This window comes from Apaloderma vittatum, unplaced genomic scaffold (genome assembly GCF_000703405.1).
Source record: "Apaloderma vittatum isolate BGI_N311 unplaced genomic scaffold, ASM70340v1 scaffold520, whole genome shotgun sequence".
NCBI classification, from domain to species: Eukaryota; Metazoa; Chordata; class Aves; order Trogoniformes; family Trogonidae; genus Apaloderma; species Apaloderma vittatum.
In genome coordinates, this window is record NW_009692692.1 from 41,859 (window position 1) to 61,394 (window position 19,536).

At 40.5% G+C, this 19,536-nt stretch overlaps 1 protein-coding gene across 5 annotated transcripts in view; it reads left to right on the forward strand.

The window, feature by feature from the left end:
• The first annotated feature begins 2,511 nt into the window (after window positions 1-2,511).
• Window positions 2,512-19,536, forward strand: part of PPP1R12A (protein phosphatase 1, regulatory subunit 12A) — a 77,298-nt gene continuing 60,273 nt past the window's right edge. For all 5 annotated transcript variants that reach the window (XM_009878775.1, XM_009878701.1, XM_009878995.1 and 2 more), the window contains exon 1: window positions 2,512-2,636. In XM_009878775.1, the coding sequence (XP_009877077.1) occupies window positions 2,530-2,636 (107 nt within the window). In that variant the 5' untranslated portion in view covers window positions 2,512-2,529. The remainder of the gene's footprint in view (window positions 2,637-19,536) is intronic.

The following is a 19,536-nucleotide window of genomic DNA, read 5'->3' on the forward strand; positions in this document are numbered from 1 at the left end:
AGTTATGAGGAACATCATTAAAACCTCACAAATGTGATCACAGGCCAGTACTCACCCATTTACATAGGCAAGTAAATTCTTTTATTATCTTAATAGTTGCTCTTCTATCATCCTAATAAATATAAACTCACAGATTGTTTATCTTGTCGTGAATGTGCAATCTCTGATAAAACACGAGAAGTGCATTTGAGCTCTCCTGATTCTTGCCATGTATGGCACAATGAACTGCCCAAATTTGGTCAAATATTTTTAGCCACTTAGTCATATGTCTTTTAATGTGCTGCATATGTAAGCTTTTGATTCACTTAGCAACAGTATTTTTATGAGTATGTCTTGCCAGTTTTTCTTATGTATACTTGAAAAGTGGGCAAGGATTGTTCTGTGTCGGACTGTGTCACAACCAGATGGTCTGACTTTTTCTTTTTTTACTTTAATAGTGCTAATCAATTTTAAGACACTTTTTTTTTTTCACAGATCATGAATTTTAGAGGATTTTAAGGTATACACTAGTGTAGAACATATTGAAATGTAATCTTCAAATATCTATATTTTAAAATGCTTAGGCAATTTCAAAGTTTTCTGATATACATTCATTTTCCTTACAATAAACCGGTGAATATTATGACATACACAGGATATTGTTGGTGAGGCAAATAGGATGTCTAGAAAGACTGGATCTATGGCATGTGTGAAATATGGCTAGGTTAGTGTTTCTGTTAGATGTAAGTATCTGTGTTTCTTGAATTTTTCATCCTGACCTGAGTTACAATGTCTTGCATTTAGTTCCTTTTTGTGTAAGTAACAAAATACCTTGCAAGGAGAGGCGATTCTTTTCTTTCAGAGGTTGTTACTAGCATGTAGGCATTGTACACTGATAGTGACTGGAAGAGACTGAAGTCAGTATGCTTGAGCTTTCGGTAGTCTTAATTGCTCGTAAATCATTTTAGTAAGAGAATTGCTTATTTTAGGGTTGGATATAGCTAAAAAGATAAAAAGTCCTTTAGGAAGGCAGTTTTCACAAATAGCTGAAAAGGCAGGAAGGTTTGTGGCTGTTTTCACTCTATAATGTGCTTTTAGTTTTAGTTGAAAAACGGATAATGCGAGCCGTGCACTGCCGTCTGGTTGCAGTCTAGCTGCAAGTTTATGGATGAACAAATCCAGACAGGGCTCGTTGTTAAAACAGTTCTGTGTTACATTCTAAACAAAGCCTTAAGTTCATACCTAACTAAAGCAAATGGGGTCAAATAGAGATAATTTGTTGCTAGTTTTGTTTGCCTTGTTAAACGGGGCAGCAACACATCTCCCTCACAACGTAGCTGTTGCCTCAGCGTTACAGAGTGGAGGAAAAAGCTTTGGGATTTATCTCGAGAGGCACAGTTGCTTAAATAAGGAATTCTGATGGTTTTTTCCATAACAAGGCAGTATATAATTTTCAATCTTTATTGCTGTGGAAGTATTCTGAAAAGTGAAATTTATACCTTAATTGTATTTATACCTTAATTAAAGGCATGATTCTCTAGAAGGATTTGGGAGCCCAGAAGTAAAAATTCTCATTTCAGCCTTCTGGTTATGTAGTATTGTTGATTTATTAAGCTAAAAAAATTAATCCTGATCTTGTGGGGTGTAGCTGTTTTGAGTGCTTGCTGTCCTGAAATGCAGAGGGACTTTTCTCTCTGTTGCTCTGCCCTTTTAAGGGCAGCAGTATGGAAGTTGGCAAGAAAACTCGCTGAGCGCCCTGTGAGAAAAATACTCAAACACAGAGAAGAAAGGCAAAATAGGAGCTGGTCAAGATGGAGAGCTGGAGGGCGGCAGTAGTTCTGCATCTGGGCAGTGCTATTTGCTTGTTAATTGAGATGTACAGATACGATACAATTTTTGCAGCGTGCCAAATCCATACTGAAGTTAGTTTATAAACAGCAGCGATTAACAGACTGTTAAAAGCTGTCAGCTCTATAGAAGGTGCTGCAGTAGAAAACAGCAGGGAGGTGTTGAGATGCACCGTAGCATCCCCCGTACTCCTTAGTCTCAACTACGTCATAGTTATGACACGTTATGGTTTTTCAAGCTGCTCCCCGTCTCTTGGTCACAACAATTCTACTTCATGATGTAGCTGTTTATTGACCTGTAATATCCACTGAGGTGACTGATGTGGGCCTGGGGGGGGCTTTGGAAAGGGAGCCACGCACCTCGGGGACCAGGGTTGCAGTGGAGGTTGTAAATGGCTTCTCCGAAAAGCAGAACAAATTTATCTGATGGAATCATATTTGTTGGTTTTGTTAAACTCAGTTCAAATTCACTTACTTAAGAGTTTTTTACCAGTCTGTAGCACCTCCTGCTTTTCTCTCAAATTCTTCCCGTCTTGCTGTCAAACCCCAACAAATAAATGCTACTCCCTCATGCAACCTGAAAATACTTACCTTTTTCCTCAAGGTGTTGGTTAAGATGCACAATATTGTAGAACAGCTTTAATATGAACTTATTTCTTAAATCTTTCTTTCTTTATAGGCTTGTATAGATGATAACGTAGATATGGTGAAATTTCTGGTGGAAAATGGAGCAAATATTAATCAACCAGATAATGAAGGCTGGATACCTCTACATGCAGCTGCTTCCTGTGGATATCTTGATATAGCAGAGTAAGACTTTTTCCTCTATTTTTGAAATACATATATTTTACTGATACATTGTTAGAGAGGCACTAGGAGCAGATGGCATTCATAAATTTTGTGTAGTTGTTTTTAGTGCATAACTATTTGTGCATTGCATTTTCTCTTTCTAGTCTTCTTACTTTGTGTCTTCGGTAGCTCTAACATGTAAACATTTAAGACTGTTCGTGACTGTCAGGGGATTTTTAAAAATTATTTTCTTCTGTAGAAAGGTTATTATGGGGGGAGGCAAGGTAACGGAGTTCAAATTCACATTTTATTAGTAGTCAGAAACATTATCCCAGGAAATGTCTTATGTGCAGGAGATTAATTCTGAAATTGTATTTGCAGTCTTGAAATTTGTGTTCTCAGATATGGTGCAAAGTGATGACTTCTGCTAATGATTTTGGCTGTGGGGCAAAATTTGACAATTGAAGTTAGATGCCTGTTATGGTATTAGTTAAAGCTTATTCAGTACTAAATTCCAGGAGCAATATTGTTGTTCTTGAAGCCTGGAGAGCCACTAAAGATATGCTAAAATCAGATTTTTTCCAGAGGTTGCCCGCTTTAACCTGAAGTAATGGTTGATTTGAGAAAATGTGTTGCATGTGTTGTTTAGCACACTGTTCTTGCAGTAAAGAAGGTAATACTGTCTTTATAAAGACCCTATGGGTAAACACAAGCTTCATTAATCCTGCTAAACTCAGTGTGATGTCTGGACAAGTGTAAGACTTGAATAAAATATAAAATAATATTCTATCATGTAATTATGTTACTGTACTAATTACAGTGGTGAAAGAGGGAAATTGTAAGTTTAGGGGATTGATCTGTGAGCTTGAGAGGTTTAATTGCTTGAATCTTAAGGGAAAGAAAAAGATCTGGAGACTCTTGTACATTATTTTCACTGGAAAAAAAAATTGGGTGTTCGTAGAATCAAGCGTTTTCTATTATAACTCCTTTTCATAGCTTGGATACTGCATGACCACTAGTTTCTGTGATCTGCCTTTCTATACTATGCAAATGTTTGGTTGCTGTAATCTGTCTTGCATGCACACTGAAAGTGTTTATTTGTTGGCTCTAATATTACAAGAATTTCTCTACAAAACTGAGGTGATATAAGACTTTGTTCAGTTTAGTGGAGGTAAACTGCCTTTTTTCTACATTAGGAAAAAGTTGAAAAAATGCTTTTGGTTTGCCATTGCAGCCTCATGTAGACAGATATTCAGGAAAGAGCGAGCCGTGTCCCTTGTCAGCAAGACCGTTTTTACCTTTAACTTGAGTATCTGAAATATATGATATTGCTGAAGACTGTCACCTGCTTTCCATTCTCAAAGACTAGGACAGGACCTGTCTTCATAATTTCTATAGCTATCCTTTAATGAAATGTGATTATTGAAGTATAATCCTGTGGGATGTGGGACATCTAAGATGAGGGAAGAACTGTGTTTCTAAGGTGCAAGGAGTTTTGAAGATAAGCTGTTGAAACAAATTCCCACGTACGCCTGAGAAGGTTGACCTGAATGGAGCAATATTTTAATCTGATGAGGCCGATAGAGTTTAGATTTTCTTCAGACTGCTTCTTCAGGAGCTCAACGTCAAATAATTTACGGAACTGACAGTGGAATTTGCAGCTGAGGCAAAACTAGAGGAAGACAGAAAGATGATACAATAAATTACTACAGGCTAGAAATGTGACTTTATTTGGCACATAGTACATGCTGGGTCCAGCATCTGTTTTAGTGGGGATTCATCTTTCTTGGAAAGCATCAGAATGTGTGTTTGCGTGTGTCTCGTATTCTGGTTCACAGAAAAGAGCTTTTAATTTTGAGTAAATTATGGAATTTATTTATATATAGCTCTGAAAAAATTAGAGCTAATGGCTTGTTATCTTTCTGTCCTATATGATATGGACTAGCATTTTGGTACAGAACATCTTCTGCTCATGTCCTATTTTCTTGCAAGGGAAATGAGAGTTAGAGAATGAGTTCTAGTGTTGCCTAACTTTGTTAATGAAGGGCTGGAAAGAGGGTGACCTGGGCTTCCCTTTCTCCTCCTCCTGTGGAGCTGCCTCCTGCACAGCTTTGCAGAGCTTCTCAAATGGGAGACTCGGCAATCGACTTCTGCTTTCTCTGCTGCCATCTTAAGTCTTCTTAGGGCTTCCTTCAGATGGAAATAGCTGGAATTTATTTATCTCAAAATAGCCCAATCTGTAAAATCCTTAAAATATGCAAAATTAATTAATATATTGTTTTTGTTTACAGTGCTTATATTTTTACAAAGTGGCATGATAGCATACTTTCAGTATTTCAGATATTCATGTCTCGCCAAACTATGTCTAAGAAAGCAACAGAGCTAGGAGATGGAGATACTTTGTGTTGTGAAATGCATTTCTATGTTTATAACGTAATTTAGGGACTTCCTAACACTAAGTATGTCCTCTGTATGCTGGCTATGCTCACCCTTCAACCTTAACATTCTTCATGTATGTGTGTAGATCACTTTGTAGGCTTAAAAGAGAGAGAGAGAAAACAGAAGTTTTGTTCACGTTGCATGATAATTCCTGCATGATTCATCACTAGGATTAGAGTCTTATGAAATGTAACTGAGATGGGGTGTGTTGGAGTTCGCAGATGGGTTAATATGATGTGAAACCTTGGTTCTCCTTTCAAAATGAAAAAAAAAAAGAAAAAGGGTTACATACCTTTGTAGTGCAATCTTTAGCAGTTTTTCTTCTGATGCTTGCTTGACTTCCATAGGATTATATTTGGAGTGGTTAATATACTTTCTTAGAGAGTGAGAAAGGTTCCTTTTCAGACTGCTTTTATAATTGAATCAGTACACAAACAATCTCACAGTTGAGCAGTTCGTTCTGTGTGTTCCATCCATTTGCTACCAACACCCATTTCCTATTGTGTACAGTAAATGGGAATGACAGGAAGTCACTCCGGGTTCATTCGGAGCAGAGCCTGTGTCTGTTCGATCGGTGCAGGAGCCTCCCCATCTCACTGAACCCCAGACTGATTCCCTCACTCTCTAACACACACCTTCTTCAGTCGCACCTGCTGCTACTCAGATGTTCCACGCGCTTGAGACTTCGGAGAAGTACGGAATATGTAGGTGGTGGGGAGTTTCTCCGAAAAAATCATAGAATCATAGAATTGTCAGGGTTGGAAGGGACCTTAAAGATCATCTAGTTCCAACCCCTCTGCCATGGGCAGGGACATCTCCCACTGGACCAGGCTGCTCAGAGCCCCATCCAGCCTGGCCTGAAAAACTTCCAGGGATGGGGCTTCCACCACCTCTCTGGGCAACCTGTACCAGTGTCTCACCACCCTCCTGGGGAAGAACTTCTTCCTAACGTCCAATCTGAATCGTTCTGTCTCTAAATCTCCAGGTATGTCAGGGAGCTGCCCCTTCTGCTGTGTTTCGCCGCTGGTCCCATGCTAATTGCTGATGGGCTGAGCGGATGTGTGGCTTGGCCCTGCTCGTTCGGGATTTTATTTTAGCTTTTGCTAACTGCACCATCTGGCTGAGGGGCTTCTCACTGCAGGTGTGTTCCCTGTCACCCTCCAGTGTGCTCACCAGTCCTATGGCCGTCTTGCCCCAGCACCACCTCCTGGCCCATCTCACTTTGCTGCTCCTCAGGAACAGCCGCCTCCTCTTGAATGTGCTTCCTTGCCACCTCTGAAAAATGCATCTTCCACTTTAGCAAGTGTTGCTCTTGTAGAAGCCCACTTCTGGTGAAATACACCAGGAGGACATAGTTTAGTGTGAAATAAAGTGTCAGCTGGTTGCAGATAGAGAGTGGTGCCGTAAAAACAAAATCTCTTGCCGTGGAGGGCAGCTGCTGCTTTTGTTTCTGTTGTTTCTGAGATCTCTAAATGCTGGGAGTGCTTCAGCTTACTGGAAATTCTTTGAATAGTTTAATTTTAGAATTGCCTACTTAAGTGAGGGTTCATTTGGTTTATGATCATGTGAATTAAGTTACAAGTAAGTGTAATATGCAGATTTTAAAATTAAAATTCTCCAAAATTGCCAAAATTTGGTATAGCGTGCTCTCTTTTTCTGTTCTCTGTATTTGTCATGGGCCATATACAGAAAGATTTACACAAAGGAACTTTTTTTTTCCCCATGTGTTAGCGTGACCTAAGAAGTCAGCGTCAAATGCTTTGAAAAATTATAGTTATGTGGAAACAAACTCTAATGCAGGAGGACTTCAACAGAAATTTTGCATGCATTCTTTAACATGGCAATTAATGGGTGTGACCCTTAAATTTACCATTGTAAAACTCTTGTAGAACTATTTGGGTATATATAATGAATTTCTATTATTTTAGTATCAGGGAATAAACAAATTCCTTTTTAATATGCAAAAAATGTAGTAGAGGAGGATAAACAGTGCACATTTAAGAAATGGAATTTTAAACTGATTACTTTTCTATTTCTCTCGGTTTTGTGTTGTTCCAGATTAATGTAAAATAAATCTGAAATCATAGATATTTCATTTCAGAAATTAAAGTTGCATTAAAAATGTATATTCCTGTGGTCTTTGTACCATGCCTAGCTGTGAGTGCATAGTGAATGCATTTTGAAGCTTCTTTCCAGTATTTAGAGGCTACAACACAATCTTCTTCCCCAGGATGAAAATAGGTGCACCTTCCGGCATGTGTAATAGAAGCAGTTTTGAAAAAGAAGTTGGTGACAGTTACACATTTGGGGGAAGGGGGGAGAGTAGGGGAGAGAGATATCTCCTGAGGGAAGAATAAGGTTTTTATACCTTCATTTGATGGGTACTGCATCAGAGTGCCAAATGTTGCTGTAGATAGTAATATTTCTCTTTGATTCAATGGATGGAAAAACCACTGAGAGTGGATATGTAAAAAAATACAAATGCAGAATGCATACGTACAAATGGGATCTTGTTCAGAAAATCCATCAAAGTAGCTGGAGACTGGAAAGGTATTACAGGAAGAGTAGCATTATTTGCCCCATTTTTATTCTTCTTGAAGATTATAGGATTGTCACGGTTGGAAGGGACCTTAAAGATCATCTAGTTCCAACCCCCCTGCCATGGGCAGGGACATCCCCCACTAGATCGGGCTGCTCAGAGCCCCATCCAGCCTGGCCTGAAAAACTTCCAGGGATGGGGCTTCCACCACCTCTCTGGGCAACCTGTGCCAGTGTCTCACCACCGTGTTCCAGTGTCTCACCAAGATAATGCTCCCTTTTGGAGACAGGCTAGATGTCAAGTGGATGGACGTTACACACACAGATCCTGAGTTTTAGTACAGTTCCTAAATACACCACCTTTATTTTACAGGTTTTAAAGGCTGAATCGTATGATTACAGTTACAAAGAGAGTAACTTCTGAAGTCCAGAGCCCCCTTGCTCAGGTCATTTAGGAAGAGAATAGCAGCTTGACCAACTCTGTGACTCGAAAACCCAGCTCGCCCACTTCCCTTCCTGCCCAGAGTTTCCTGTGTTGTATCCCCTCCACACCCTAAGATTTAAAGGAGGTTTTAAAAGGCTTGTGTGCTAACGCTGCGGGGCTGCTGACTGACACCCAGCTGTTTTTCCAGACTCCAGACACCTGAAGGTGAACCCCGCCAAACGAGTTTGCTGAAACCTCAGCCAGCCGCTGTCGCAGGGTCTCTCTATTTTAGTAACAGTCCATTAAGTCTAAATGAGCGATGGCTGGCTGGTGTACGGAGGAGTGAGAGACAGTCCTGCAAACCTGGAGTTGAATACACAGATGCTGGGTGATAGGTGGTTTGCTTACAGCTCTCATTGCCCTGCAGGAACTGCTGCGGGTGCTGGGTGGTAGCAATTCCTGCCCGTGGTACAAGGATGGGACCAGAACTCATCTGGGAGCAGGTAGTAAAGGGAGTTCAGTGCAGTTTCACAATATGCTTAATGTGATCTAACTTGAGCCTACTGCAGAAATAGGCAGCCATTCCCTTCTCTTTGTCTGTCCTCCACAGGCTCTTAGGCCCCTTCTCTTGCATTATCTAATGATCAGACAATGATGTGGGAACTATTAGCATAAGACTAGCCTTCAGGGGGTTTGGAGGGTTTATTCCCTTTTGGATCAGTGAGCTGATCTGGCTTGCCAGCAGCAGTTGGCATAACTATGCAGGTGTAAGAAGGAAAAAAAAAAAAAAAAAAAGAGTCTAGGCTGCTTTTCAGACATAGCTTGTACCTCGGATCAGAGGCCTGCCTGTGGAGAGCTGCCTGTGCTGAGGGGGAGTTCTCTCTGTCATCTCTCACCTCGTGAGCCTGAACAGGATGGTACTGTCTAGTGTTCTTCCATGATATCCAAGAGCGATGGTAACGTGAAACACGTTTCAAAGCAGTTGTTTCTAATCCATTTTTCTCTAGGTTTAATAACTCAGTTATCTGGAGCTGTTACTTACTAATGCGGTGTTTTTAATCTAAACTCTTTCGCCATAACCTATTGTAATCCTAGGGGGGTAAGACATTATTTAGGCAAAGCAGACTGATAAAGGCATCCGCGACGGCTCCCATTACCTTTAGGTTTTTTCCCAGGTATAGTTTTGACTAACTGAATATGAAGTGCTGTTAGTAGGTAGCGATACGTTCGGAAGTGGATCTTTGGAGGATAATCGGAGGTTTGGATTTGTGAATGGCAAGGTGAAGTTCGTGGCCTGATGTAAACCACATGGAAACTGAATATGCAAACTGGCACGAGGTTCGTTCTGGTAGAGTTGCTACAAGGTGAATAAATGTTTTTAGCATGTTTCAAGATGTTATATTAAACGACACAAGGAAACGTTAACTGGAGGAGTAGAATTAAAAGGAAGTGCCAGCAAAGATACAGGCCTCTCAGAAAATGAGAAGAGGACTTCAGAAGAACATATTATAAACCAAGCTACATTACAAAATAAAAGCAGCGAAAGAAGGTTTATTCTCAGTCGAAGAACAGCTCTTCTAGAAGAATGACTGATTTCTTACAAGTTGACACTGATAAAGGTGCAGTGTTTGTTTTAAGAATTGTGTAAAAGTCTCTGCAAGCTTTGGAAGACTGTTTCAATTAATTCATTTCAAATTGCTGTCTTGTTTCTTCTTGGAAGAGCAGATCGGGGAAAAACATTAATGGTAGAGAAAATATGCCGGTATGGTAATCTCTTCCCATCCTCCTCAGTCGAAGTGTGATGCTCATTCTTTATCAGCAACATAAAAATTCTTCCTTCTCCAAACTTGTATTAGTTATCTACAAGAATAAAGCAAAGTTCCAGTAGAGCAAATAATGAAGAAACTCGACGGGATCAGTGAGCTAGTATCAGTTGGCATTTTCTTTTATGAAAATGTACTGTAGCAATGTACTTTTGTGGCATGTAAGTATGTCCCAAGAATAATGAAACACTAATGAAGTTGTTGAGGTTGATGGTGAAATCCTTTTTTTAAAACCATATTATTATGTGGTAGAGATTAACCTTTTCTGCTGTGTAGCTGTGATCGGATGTTTGGATAAAACACAGCTGGCAGAAATACACAGTCAGATACGGTTGATGGGGTAGAGGAGATTATAAGACCTAACTGATTTGATACCTGCTTGTTCAACTGAGGGAGTCTGGGAGAGCTGGTCACTCCAGGGCACACAGAAACAGCGTGTCTCAGTAGCTGCCTTCTTCGGGTTAGATTCCTGTGAGCAGCTCCGCTTGTGACCCTCAATATTTGTTAATAAGTGTATTGCGTTTCCATTCTTCGAAAGGTAAACTTACTAAACATTTAAATTCAGAGATACCTTCTTCAAGGACATACGATTTAGTGGAAATTATCTGTTCTAGCAGTCTACTGGATATAATAAAAAGTCAAGGGACTAATGCCCAGTGTAAAGCACACAGAGCAGAGCTTTCTTGGATGAAAAAAGAATTTGAAAGTGCAGCTCATATCTGAAAACATCCTGCTTTGACAAGTGGTGTGCGTAGGAAACATCTTACTTGTTTATCACAGAGCAATGTGGTATCTGGAGAAAAATTTAAATTATCTTACCTGTGAATTCTGAAGTTGAATGTGAAACATACAGAAGAGAAGACACGTGGAAGAGTGATACATATGGACACCTGGGACCTCAGGTAGACTCCCAAGGAACATAACATATCAGGTCCTGCCTGGATGATGGCTTACAACTGCTCAATGCCCCTATCGACTCCTATTTTCTAGGTATGACTGTAACATGGCAGAGCAGCTCTAGATACACGAGCAACCAGATTTTGAACTGGGCAAGTGCTTGGTAAGTATGAGGTGCTGTGGCTTGTGAGGACCTCATCAACTAGTTCAAAATTTCTGGTTTAGGGAGAGGCAGTGATAGATTCTTCTTAGACTGTGGAATCTGTGGAATTATTAGTGCTGAGTATAGTATTTATTTAGTTATATGATAAAAATCATTTCATTCACAGTAAAGCTGGGTTTGAGTGTTGTTTTCTAGGAAGAAACATGAGCCTGGTATAGATTGTCACCTCTGAGTTTCTGGTTTTATTTTCTTTCAACTTTTACCTGAGCATTTTTCTCTACTGTAAGTTTGACCCTATTCTGCCACATGCAGTAGACTTTCTAATGACACTAAAGTAACTTATGACCTACTTATCCTTTCTTACAGCTGTGTCTTTTGTTGGATGGCCTAGACTACGTCATTTTGATGTAAATGATCCTAATCTGTGTGTATTTTTCTAGTCTTATCCCTGACTGAAACAGGAGAAAAGCTGCTTGGATTCTTCTGAAATCCATGTAAATGTAGTGCACTCTCTGTAAAGGCATAAGGCTACATTGATGAGAGTGAATTATTTGGATATAGTTCAGATACTAAGACACAAAAATGTAGATTTTGGGTTTTTTTAATAGCAGGTATGACAGGAAAAAAGTATAAAAAAGGAGTTACTTAAAACCTCTTGTTTACAGATGAGGTACTACTTATCAAAGCTGAATAAAGAGTAAGAGTTTCTTTTGAAGAAAATGTGTTTTCAAGGAAGTTCAAAGTGGACTGGACAGGTAAACAACTGCTGAGTTGCAGATTACCGGTACTTAACAAGGGGTCAGACTGAGTTCAGTACTACTGGGCAATGCTAAAAGCTGTGCTGTGGTAGTAATGTTGCTTTGTAGAGAGATTTGGTTGCTATATTATTGCATAATATAATTACAAACAAGATAAATTCTGTGATGTAGTGATTATATCTATGCTGCTATCTGTTTAAGCACAGTAAAAGCATTTATTTTGGCTTAAATCTCTCTGATATAAATGCTAACACATGGCTGTTGGAGTAAAGTAAGCTTGTTAAGTTAGGTCCGTGCTCATAACTTCCGCTGAAATAGAAAACAGCGGTTAAAAACCGGAATTTTTGGTGCTACTATAGCCAAATATAGCAATGCTACTCTTGGCACAAGGTGGGAGGGATGGTGAGGTAGTGGTGTGATCGCTTCTTGTTAGGGAGGAGTTAGCTGAGGTGGGTGGGCAGCAGCGTGGTTTTCCTTCTTCCTCCTCCTTTCCAGCCTCCGTGCTGTTGTTACCTCTTTTTTTCAACCAGTGCCACTTAATCCAAAGCGTTCACCTTGGCTGTAAATCACTGCAAATGCTTGGAGCCCTGCCACAGGAAAGCATCCTGAGCACAGTGTGTCATGAGGTAGAGTTACTGTATGTACTCTGTGTACATGTATGTACTCTGCAGCTGCAACAAGATACTCTTCAAACTCAACCTTCATTTTTGAACTGTAGGGTGCAGACTTCAAAATAAAGGAGAGAAACACTGAATAGTGAGATTAACATTTGAAATGCACTTTAAAAATACTTTTTGTTTCACTTTCTTTCTTTCTTGCTTAAGTTTTTACGCTGGCATTTTCATCCTAGTATTACCAGGCTCCAGTTAGTTCTTTTTTATGGTGCTTTTTTTTCCCTTCTTTTTGTAAATAGATTCTAGCCTATGTTTCCCTATATAGCTTTCTTCACGTTTTCTACCTTCCTCTACTCCGTCACTGTTTACTTTCACCTAAACATTGCTCTGCCACCTCTCATATGTCTTTCCTCTATATGGATATGGTAAAATGTGAAGGCTTAATGGTTTTTCATGTGTGCTGCAAGCAGGAATTTCTCCTGTTCCATCTTTGCACTGTTAATGCTTAGGTGGCTGCCTCCATACAAATATTTCTGGAGCTTATTGCTGTTTTTTTTCAGAGGTTTCTTGGAACACAAGAGGCCTAAGACTAACCAGATACTCTTATCTATCTATCTTATCTACTTCTATGCTCCTGCATACCAAGAAGGAAAACAGATGTGAGTCTAGTTATTGCCCTTCCTTGGGCAAGCTGTGGCAGAGACTAGGGACAGCCAGCTGTGGGCAGAGCTTCATGGTGTGTTGGTACATTGGTGGAGTGTTGGCTTTATAAACAAATATGTTTTTCACATAGGTACAGTATTTAGAATTGACAGAAAGTGCAGCTTGTGTAGGAGGAATTTTTTTTTTCCTCATCTCTCTGGCATATTACTTTGATAGCTCTGGGGATATTTGACAGTTCTGAAGCAAAGGCATGTGTCTGTTCAAGACGCCTTTCATAACAGCTTCACGAGGGAGAATCAGAATCTGAATTTGCTGCTATCTGGAAGAACTCTTAAAGGATATGAAAAACTCTTTTCAAAAGAAAAAAACGCATATCTTGAAATCTGGATTAGACTGGTGAAAATTGGGAAGAAATATCTGTTCCCAATTGCTTAAAATCATTTGGCCATTTGTTTCTCAACTGTTTTTTTTATTCTTTTATTTTTAAACATTTCTAGCTATCTGAAATTCTCAACTTTTGTGTTCTGCAAGAGGAAATCATAAGGTCACCTCAGATCTGTTGCTATGAGCTGTCTGAAAATCGTCACTCAGGTACTCCCAAGAGAAATCATAATCTAGTTTTGCCAAATAATCCTAACTGGCCTTATTTAACTTGGTGGTTTGTGTAGCTTCTGACTGGTGATACTGCTTGTAGGTGAAATATTCCGATGTAGAAAATGCTGCAGTATTTTTTTTCCAAGCGAGAAGTAAGTATGTGAGTGAGAATCTTCTGGAATTTGCAACGAAACATAAATCTTAAAGTGCCAGAGTTCCATCACGATTTTTATTTTAATTTAAATACTATTACAGAAGCCTGTCTTCTTATGCGAGTCTCTGTTCAGTTCTAAATGTTTCAAGGCAGAGAGCTGAGGCACAGCAGCGACTGACAGCGTGGGATGGCATTTTGCAGAGTGCCTGAGTAAGACATCCCTATGAGTTTGACTTGTTTTTCAAGTCGTTTGATTCAGTCTACATTGGTTTTAAAATCACGCAGGAGAGATTATTCTTGGCCCAATTGAATTTGTGCTGTTTGGGTTCCAGTGTTGAATGCGGAGCCTTCATTTTCTTCTGTAAGTCACAGATTCAGGAGACAAGACAGCTGCATCTCAGCTATGGAGAAGGGAGGACAAGAGGAGTTTTCTGTAGGTTGTCGCTAAAGAGGGCAAGGAGGTGCCCCGTGGGGTGCTCCCTGTCCCCTGTGCTTTGCGAGGCCCTCTCAGCCTGATGTCACACGCAGCTCTCCACCCAACGCTTGCAAGGATCATGGTATACATTTTGAATACATTGAAATGGTGCCTTTCTATGATTACATTTATGTGGGGGTTGAATAACGTGTCTAAAAGTGAGCGTGACATCGTGGGGGTGCATGAGAGCGTGTTGGGGTGGCCATCGGGTACGGGCCCTTCGCTCATGTACAACCGACTTGTACGTTCTCCTTGAAACTTGCCTGCTGACACAGGACATACCTGTACTATGTACCACAACAGAATTTAACACAATGTTAGTCTAATTCTGTTGTATTTGCTTCAAGTTTATATTAATTAAGAATCTTTTTCAAAAGAAGAAAAAGGCTAGGCCTTTCTTTGTTATGTCATTATGAGAAGTGCACCTTAAAAATTCAAGAATCACGTAGAAGCTGTAATTTTATCTCTTGATATGTTGTATATGCAGGTTGGTGTACCTTTGCATGCGTGGCCTTTAAATGTAATTATTGGTGCAAATTCTTTTTTTAAAAAACAAAACAAAACCAGGCACAAAGCAGAACCTCTTTTGAGAAGGGCTAGGGATCTTGAGGTAGCATTTCTACTTCTGTCTGAGTTAATAACAACATTGTTAAGAATTTAAGTTTGAAGTGAAACTCTTCTGCAGTGAGAAAATCTTTAAAGACATATTCCCACACACTCAAACCAATATAAGGGCTGAGAAGGATCAGCTGTTACAGTTTTAGTGTACTTCAACTTTAAAAAAAATAAAATTGGAAAAAACAGTGGTAAAAATTTATCATTTTTGTTTGTTAAATGTCTCCTGGAGGTCTAATTGCTTGGCCAGATTTATTATAGATGTCTTTTTACTAGTAATTTGAATGATTTACAAAGATGTACTTGTAACAGTGTATCGATACTTTATATTAAAAAAAACCCAGGGAAGTAATTCTGAAACACATTTTAAAATGTATATTCCAAATATGTGTAAGTTTTTAATTTTTTTTTACATCCTATGGACAATGGGGCAGGGGTTTTTTCATTGCTTCTTCAGATCACAACTTGCACAGCTGCATGAACATGGTGACCCTCTTTCTGCCTTTGGCTCGCTGTTATTGTTCAGTGTAGGCACTCATGGAACAGATTTGAACTCCACCATCTATGGATTTTAAAAAGATCTGCTGGGTTTAGCTGAAATTGCTGATGAGTTAACAAGCTGTTGGGAGATTGGCTGTGCTGTTGATTGGTGGCCCCACGAGCAATTAGGCCGTTTTTCCCTGGAAGGCCACGCTGAACATGTTTATTTTAAATGTATATACAGCACGTTCAACCTCTCTTCAGCAAGAGATTTTTTTAGTGAGGTCACTTTCCTCACATTTTCAGAGATGGAGACTGCTGTCTAGTCTTCTGACCAGTCTGAAGGGACTTCTTGTTTTCCATAGTGAGTTTCCAGTGAGCTCAGTAAGCAGTTTTCAATACACTTCAGTCAGTTCAGCGGCCGTTTCTGTGCCTTGCCTTGTGCTCACCACCATGTTGGTGACCTTCAGGTTCTGCGAGTACTTAAAGTTAATTATACCCCTCCTGCCTTCACAAACTTGTTTGCAGATATTATGAACTGGGGCAAGGTTCGAACGTAAACATAGGCCACTCTGTTGCTGTGATAAATACTAATAGTAAAATACTATCTGCAGCATATCTTGTTATCTGCAGCTGGCAAACTTTAGTGAAGCCAAAGTTGGAGTGTCTTCCAGATTTTCAAGTTGTAAAATCACAGAATGGTTCAGGTGGAAAGGGACCCTGAAGATCATCTAGTCCCAACAACCCTGCTGTGGGCAGGGACACCTCTCTCCCACTAGATCAGGCTGCTCAAAGCCCCATCCAGCCTGGCCTTGAACACTACCCAGGATGAGGCGTCTACAGCCTCTTTGGGCAACCTGTTCCCGTGCTTCACCGCTCTCGTGGTAAAGAATTTCTTCCTTATATCTAATTTAAATCTACCCTCTTGCAGTGTCAGGCCATTGCCCCATGTCCTTTCACTACAGGCCCCCGTAAAAAGCCCTTCTCCAGCTTCCCTGTAGGCCCCTTTCCTGTATTGAAAGGCTGCTATGAGGTCACCCCAGAGCTTTCTCTTCTCTAAGCTGAATAACCCCAGCTCCCTCAGCCCATCCTCATAGCAGAGGTGCTCCAGCCCTCTGATCATCTTCATGGCCCTCCTCTGGACCCGCCCCAGCAGATCCATGTTTTTTTGTACTGTGGGCTCCAGAACTGGACGCAGTACTCCAGGTGGGGTCTCACCAGAGCAGAGGGGGAGAATCACCTCCCTCGACCTGCTGGTCACACACACTCCTTTTGATGTAGCCCAGGGCACGGTTCACTTTTTGGGCTGCAAGTACACACTGCCGGCTCGTGCTGAGCCTCTCGTCAACTAACACGTCCATTATCTTGCCAGACACAGGTGAGACAAATAAGACTCAAGATTGTATATAACTGTCTTCAGAGAGAGGTGTCTTCCTCTCTGTTTACTGCATGTCCCTATAGGCATTTTGTGAATATGTTATGCAAACAAACACACACACTAAAAGTCAGCTGTTGGTTTCCTTTTTTAATTCAGAGTGTGGGCCAGGTTGCTGGTTGAAATTTTTAACTTTCAGTTCCTGAACTTGGCTTTGGTGTGGACTGTGGGTTTTGTGCAGTAATCTCAGAGGGTTATTATTTGTTGTCTCAGAGATGCTGAGATTCCAAGCCTTTATCAAAGGTACTGAAATGTATTGTTCGTAAAAGGATGGGAGAGAATCTGGATTTCATAATAATTACAGAAAATAAATGTTTCATGTTTTTTTTGAGGTTTTTAGTTTCAGTATATAATACTGAGGAATATACAGCAGTGATTCCCAAAAGCCACATTTCAGAAAGAATATTTTTACCTTCAGAAGGCAATGAGTATCACAAAGCAAACTTGATTGTTTCAGTGTTACCCAGGCTGTGTAATGCTTGTCATGGAAACGCCAGGGCAAAATTATTTTCATGCTCTTGTTTTTCCTACTATTCCTGGGATACTTGCAGTTCTCTATACTTAGACCACCAGAGTGTCTAAAAGAGGTAACTTTAGCTTCAGTATCAACACTTGAAAACTTAAGCTCCAAAAATAATCATGATACGGATCAAGCTACTGTTCCCTTTGCATTTCATCATTATCATCATGGCTGGGCTTCACGAACGAAAATATGGGAAGGGCTCTACCCAGACTTGCTACAAGCGCGCTGATGGCTAAAGAGGCTAATGCGGGATAGGCAAGTCCTACAGAGCCATTGCACCGTCTACTCTTTTATATGGGTCTGAATCATGGATCACCTCCCGCCATCACCTGCGACTCCTCGAACGCTTCCATCAGCGCTGCCTCCGTACAATCCTAAACATCCACTGGACTGACTACGTGACTAATGTTACTGTCCCGAAGCGGGCAGGGGTCACCAGTATTGAGGCCGTGCTGCTGAGGACGCAGCTGCGCTGGGCAGGGCACATCTCCAGGATGGAGGATCACCGCCTCCCTAAGGCTGTGCTCTATGGTGAACTCGCCACCGGCTGCTGCGACAGAGGAGCCCCAAAGAGGAGATACAAGGACTCTCTGAAACAATACCTCAGTTTTGACCATATTGACTACCATCAGTGGTCCACTCTGGCCTCCAGTCGGGAGACGTGGAGACACACCATCCATAACACTGCTGCCGCTTCCTTTGAGAACGCACGTAGAATTAGTCTCGAGGAGAAAAAACAACACAGAAAGAACCGTGCCTCGCCAATACCGCCTAAGGAGACCTTCCACTGTGCCTTTTGCAACTGGACATTTACATTTTATATGAGCACCTACCAGAATATTATATAAATTATGATCCAATTTTCTGAATTATTCTTCTGTAGTTGTCTCTTGAATACATGACCATTTTGCAACAAGTGAATTCAAAAAACCACAAGTTTAAGTGCTATACCAGAAGGTTTTGTAAGTCAGTGGTTGTGGGAGTCCTATATGTTTTTACTTTCCCACTGCATCCAAGTGTGCAAAACCTCACGTTTTTGTGGACATGGTATCAAAGGGCATGGTGCTGAATTTTTTATTACACGGCTCCGATTTCCTGTTCACTGCATACATGTAGCTGTATAAATTAAATATCAGCTGAGGAAATTAAAGTTATATTATGTTTACTTGCCTTAGAAAGGTGAAATTTCAAGATGAAGGTAACACCTACTTGATAAAATACAAGCAATTATTTGCAGTTTGAGTTGGGTTTCTTTTTGAAACTTGAGTGCCTTAAAATACTCACACATACCTACACACAATAATATGCTGTTGCATGTGACAGTTTTAATATATGGTACCAGAATAACTGAGAAGTCACACATACGCTTGTATTTGAAGTCGAACTGTAAGTTTTCATGAACAGTTTGGTTGAAGTACAGTCTGTTTGAAACGTCAGTTAAAAAAAAAAGAAAACCAACAAAACTTTCTGATTTTTAGGATTATTCCAGTACTGGCTTCTGCTCAGCTGTGCCTTACAAACTCAGAGCCTTGTTCTTTTGGTCTTGTTTACCAAATCTGTTCCCTTTCTGTATGTGATATAGAGTCAAGTTGCCTATGCATCTGAAACAGTTGCTCTCCTCTCCCGTGGTAGCTCTTGGTTTGCTGCTAAGAGCTACAATCCTGTAGGCACAAGAGTGACTTCGTGCACCACCTGAACCCAGTCATTGCTCCGCTGAAACCTTTTTACTGTACATGAAGATTAACAAATGCGTAAACGTTTTCAGGACAGAATCATCTGTTATTGAATGACATGGAAAACAGAGCAAACATGGGTTTCATTACCAGGCTTACGAGGTGTCTTTAAAACAGTTGGGTTTTGAATAATTTTGATTATGCTGAGTATTGCTCTTTTACTGTTCATTTACTTGAAGGGATCCCTGTTAAATTTTGGGTGGGCATAGCAGAGGGGAGCCTAGTTGGAGTGACTGAAGGAAGGCTGGAAAAGGACCATTCTCCCTTCCCTGACGAGGAGCGTGCTGCCCTTCATCTTTCTTCTCTTTCCCCCATCTCTTTAAATCCTATAAATTGGGGGTAGGTTCACCCATCCTTCCTTTGCTGACCCAGGACAACCAAAGCCCTGTAAGCACGTGCAAAGGGGAACTTGGATAACTCGACTTCTCCAGCCCTGCTAATCCCCCGAGCTCTGCTGATCTGATTTTGGTCTGTAAGCAGCTTCATTTTTGGAGTCTACTTTAAAAGATCATTTGATCATGAGGTTGTTCCTGTATCTAAATAATAATGTTCCGAAATGCTACTGTGTCTAGTCTTTTGTTCATTCCCTTCAC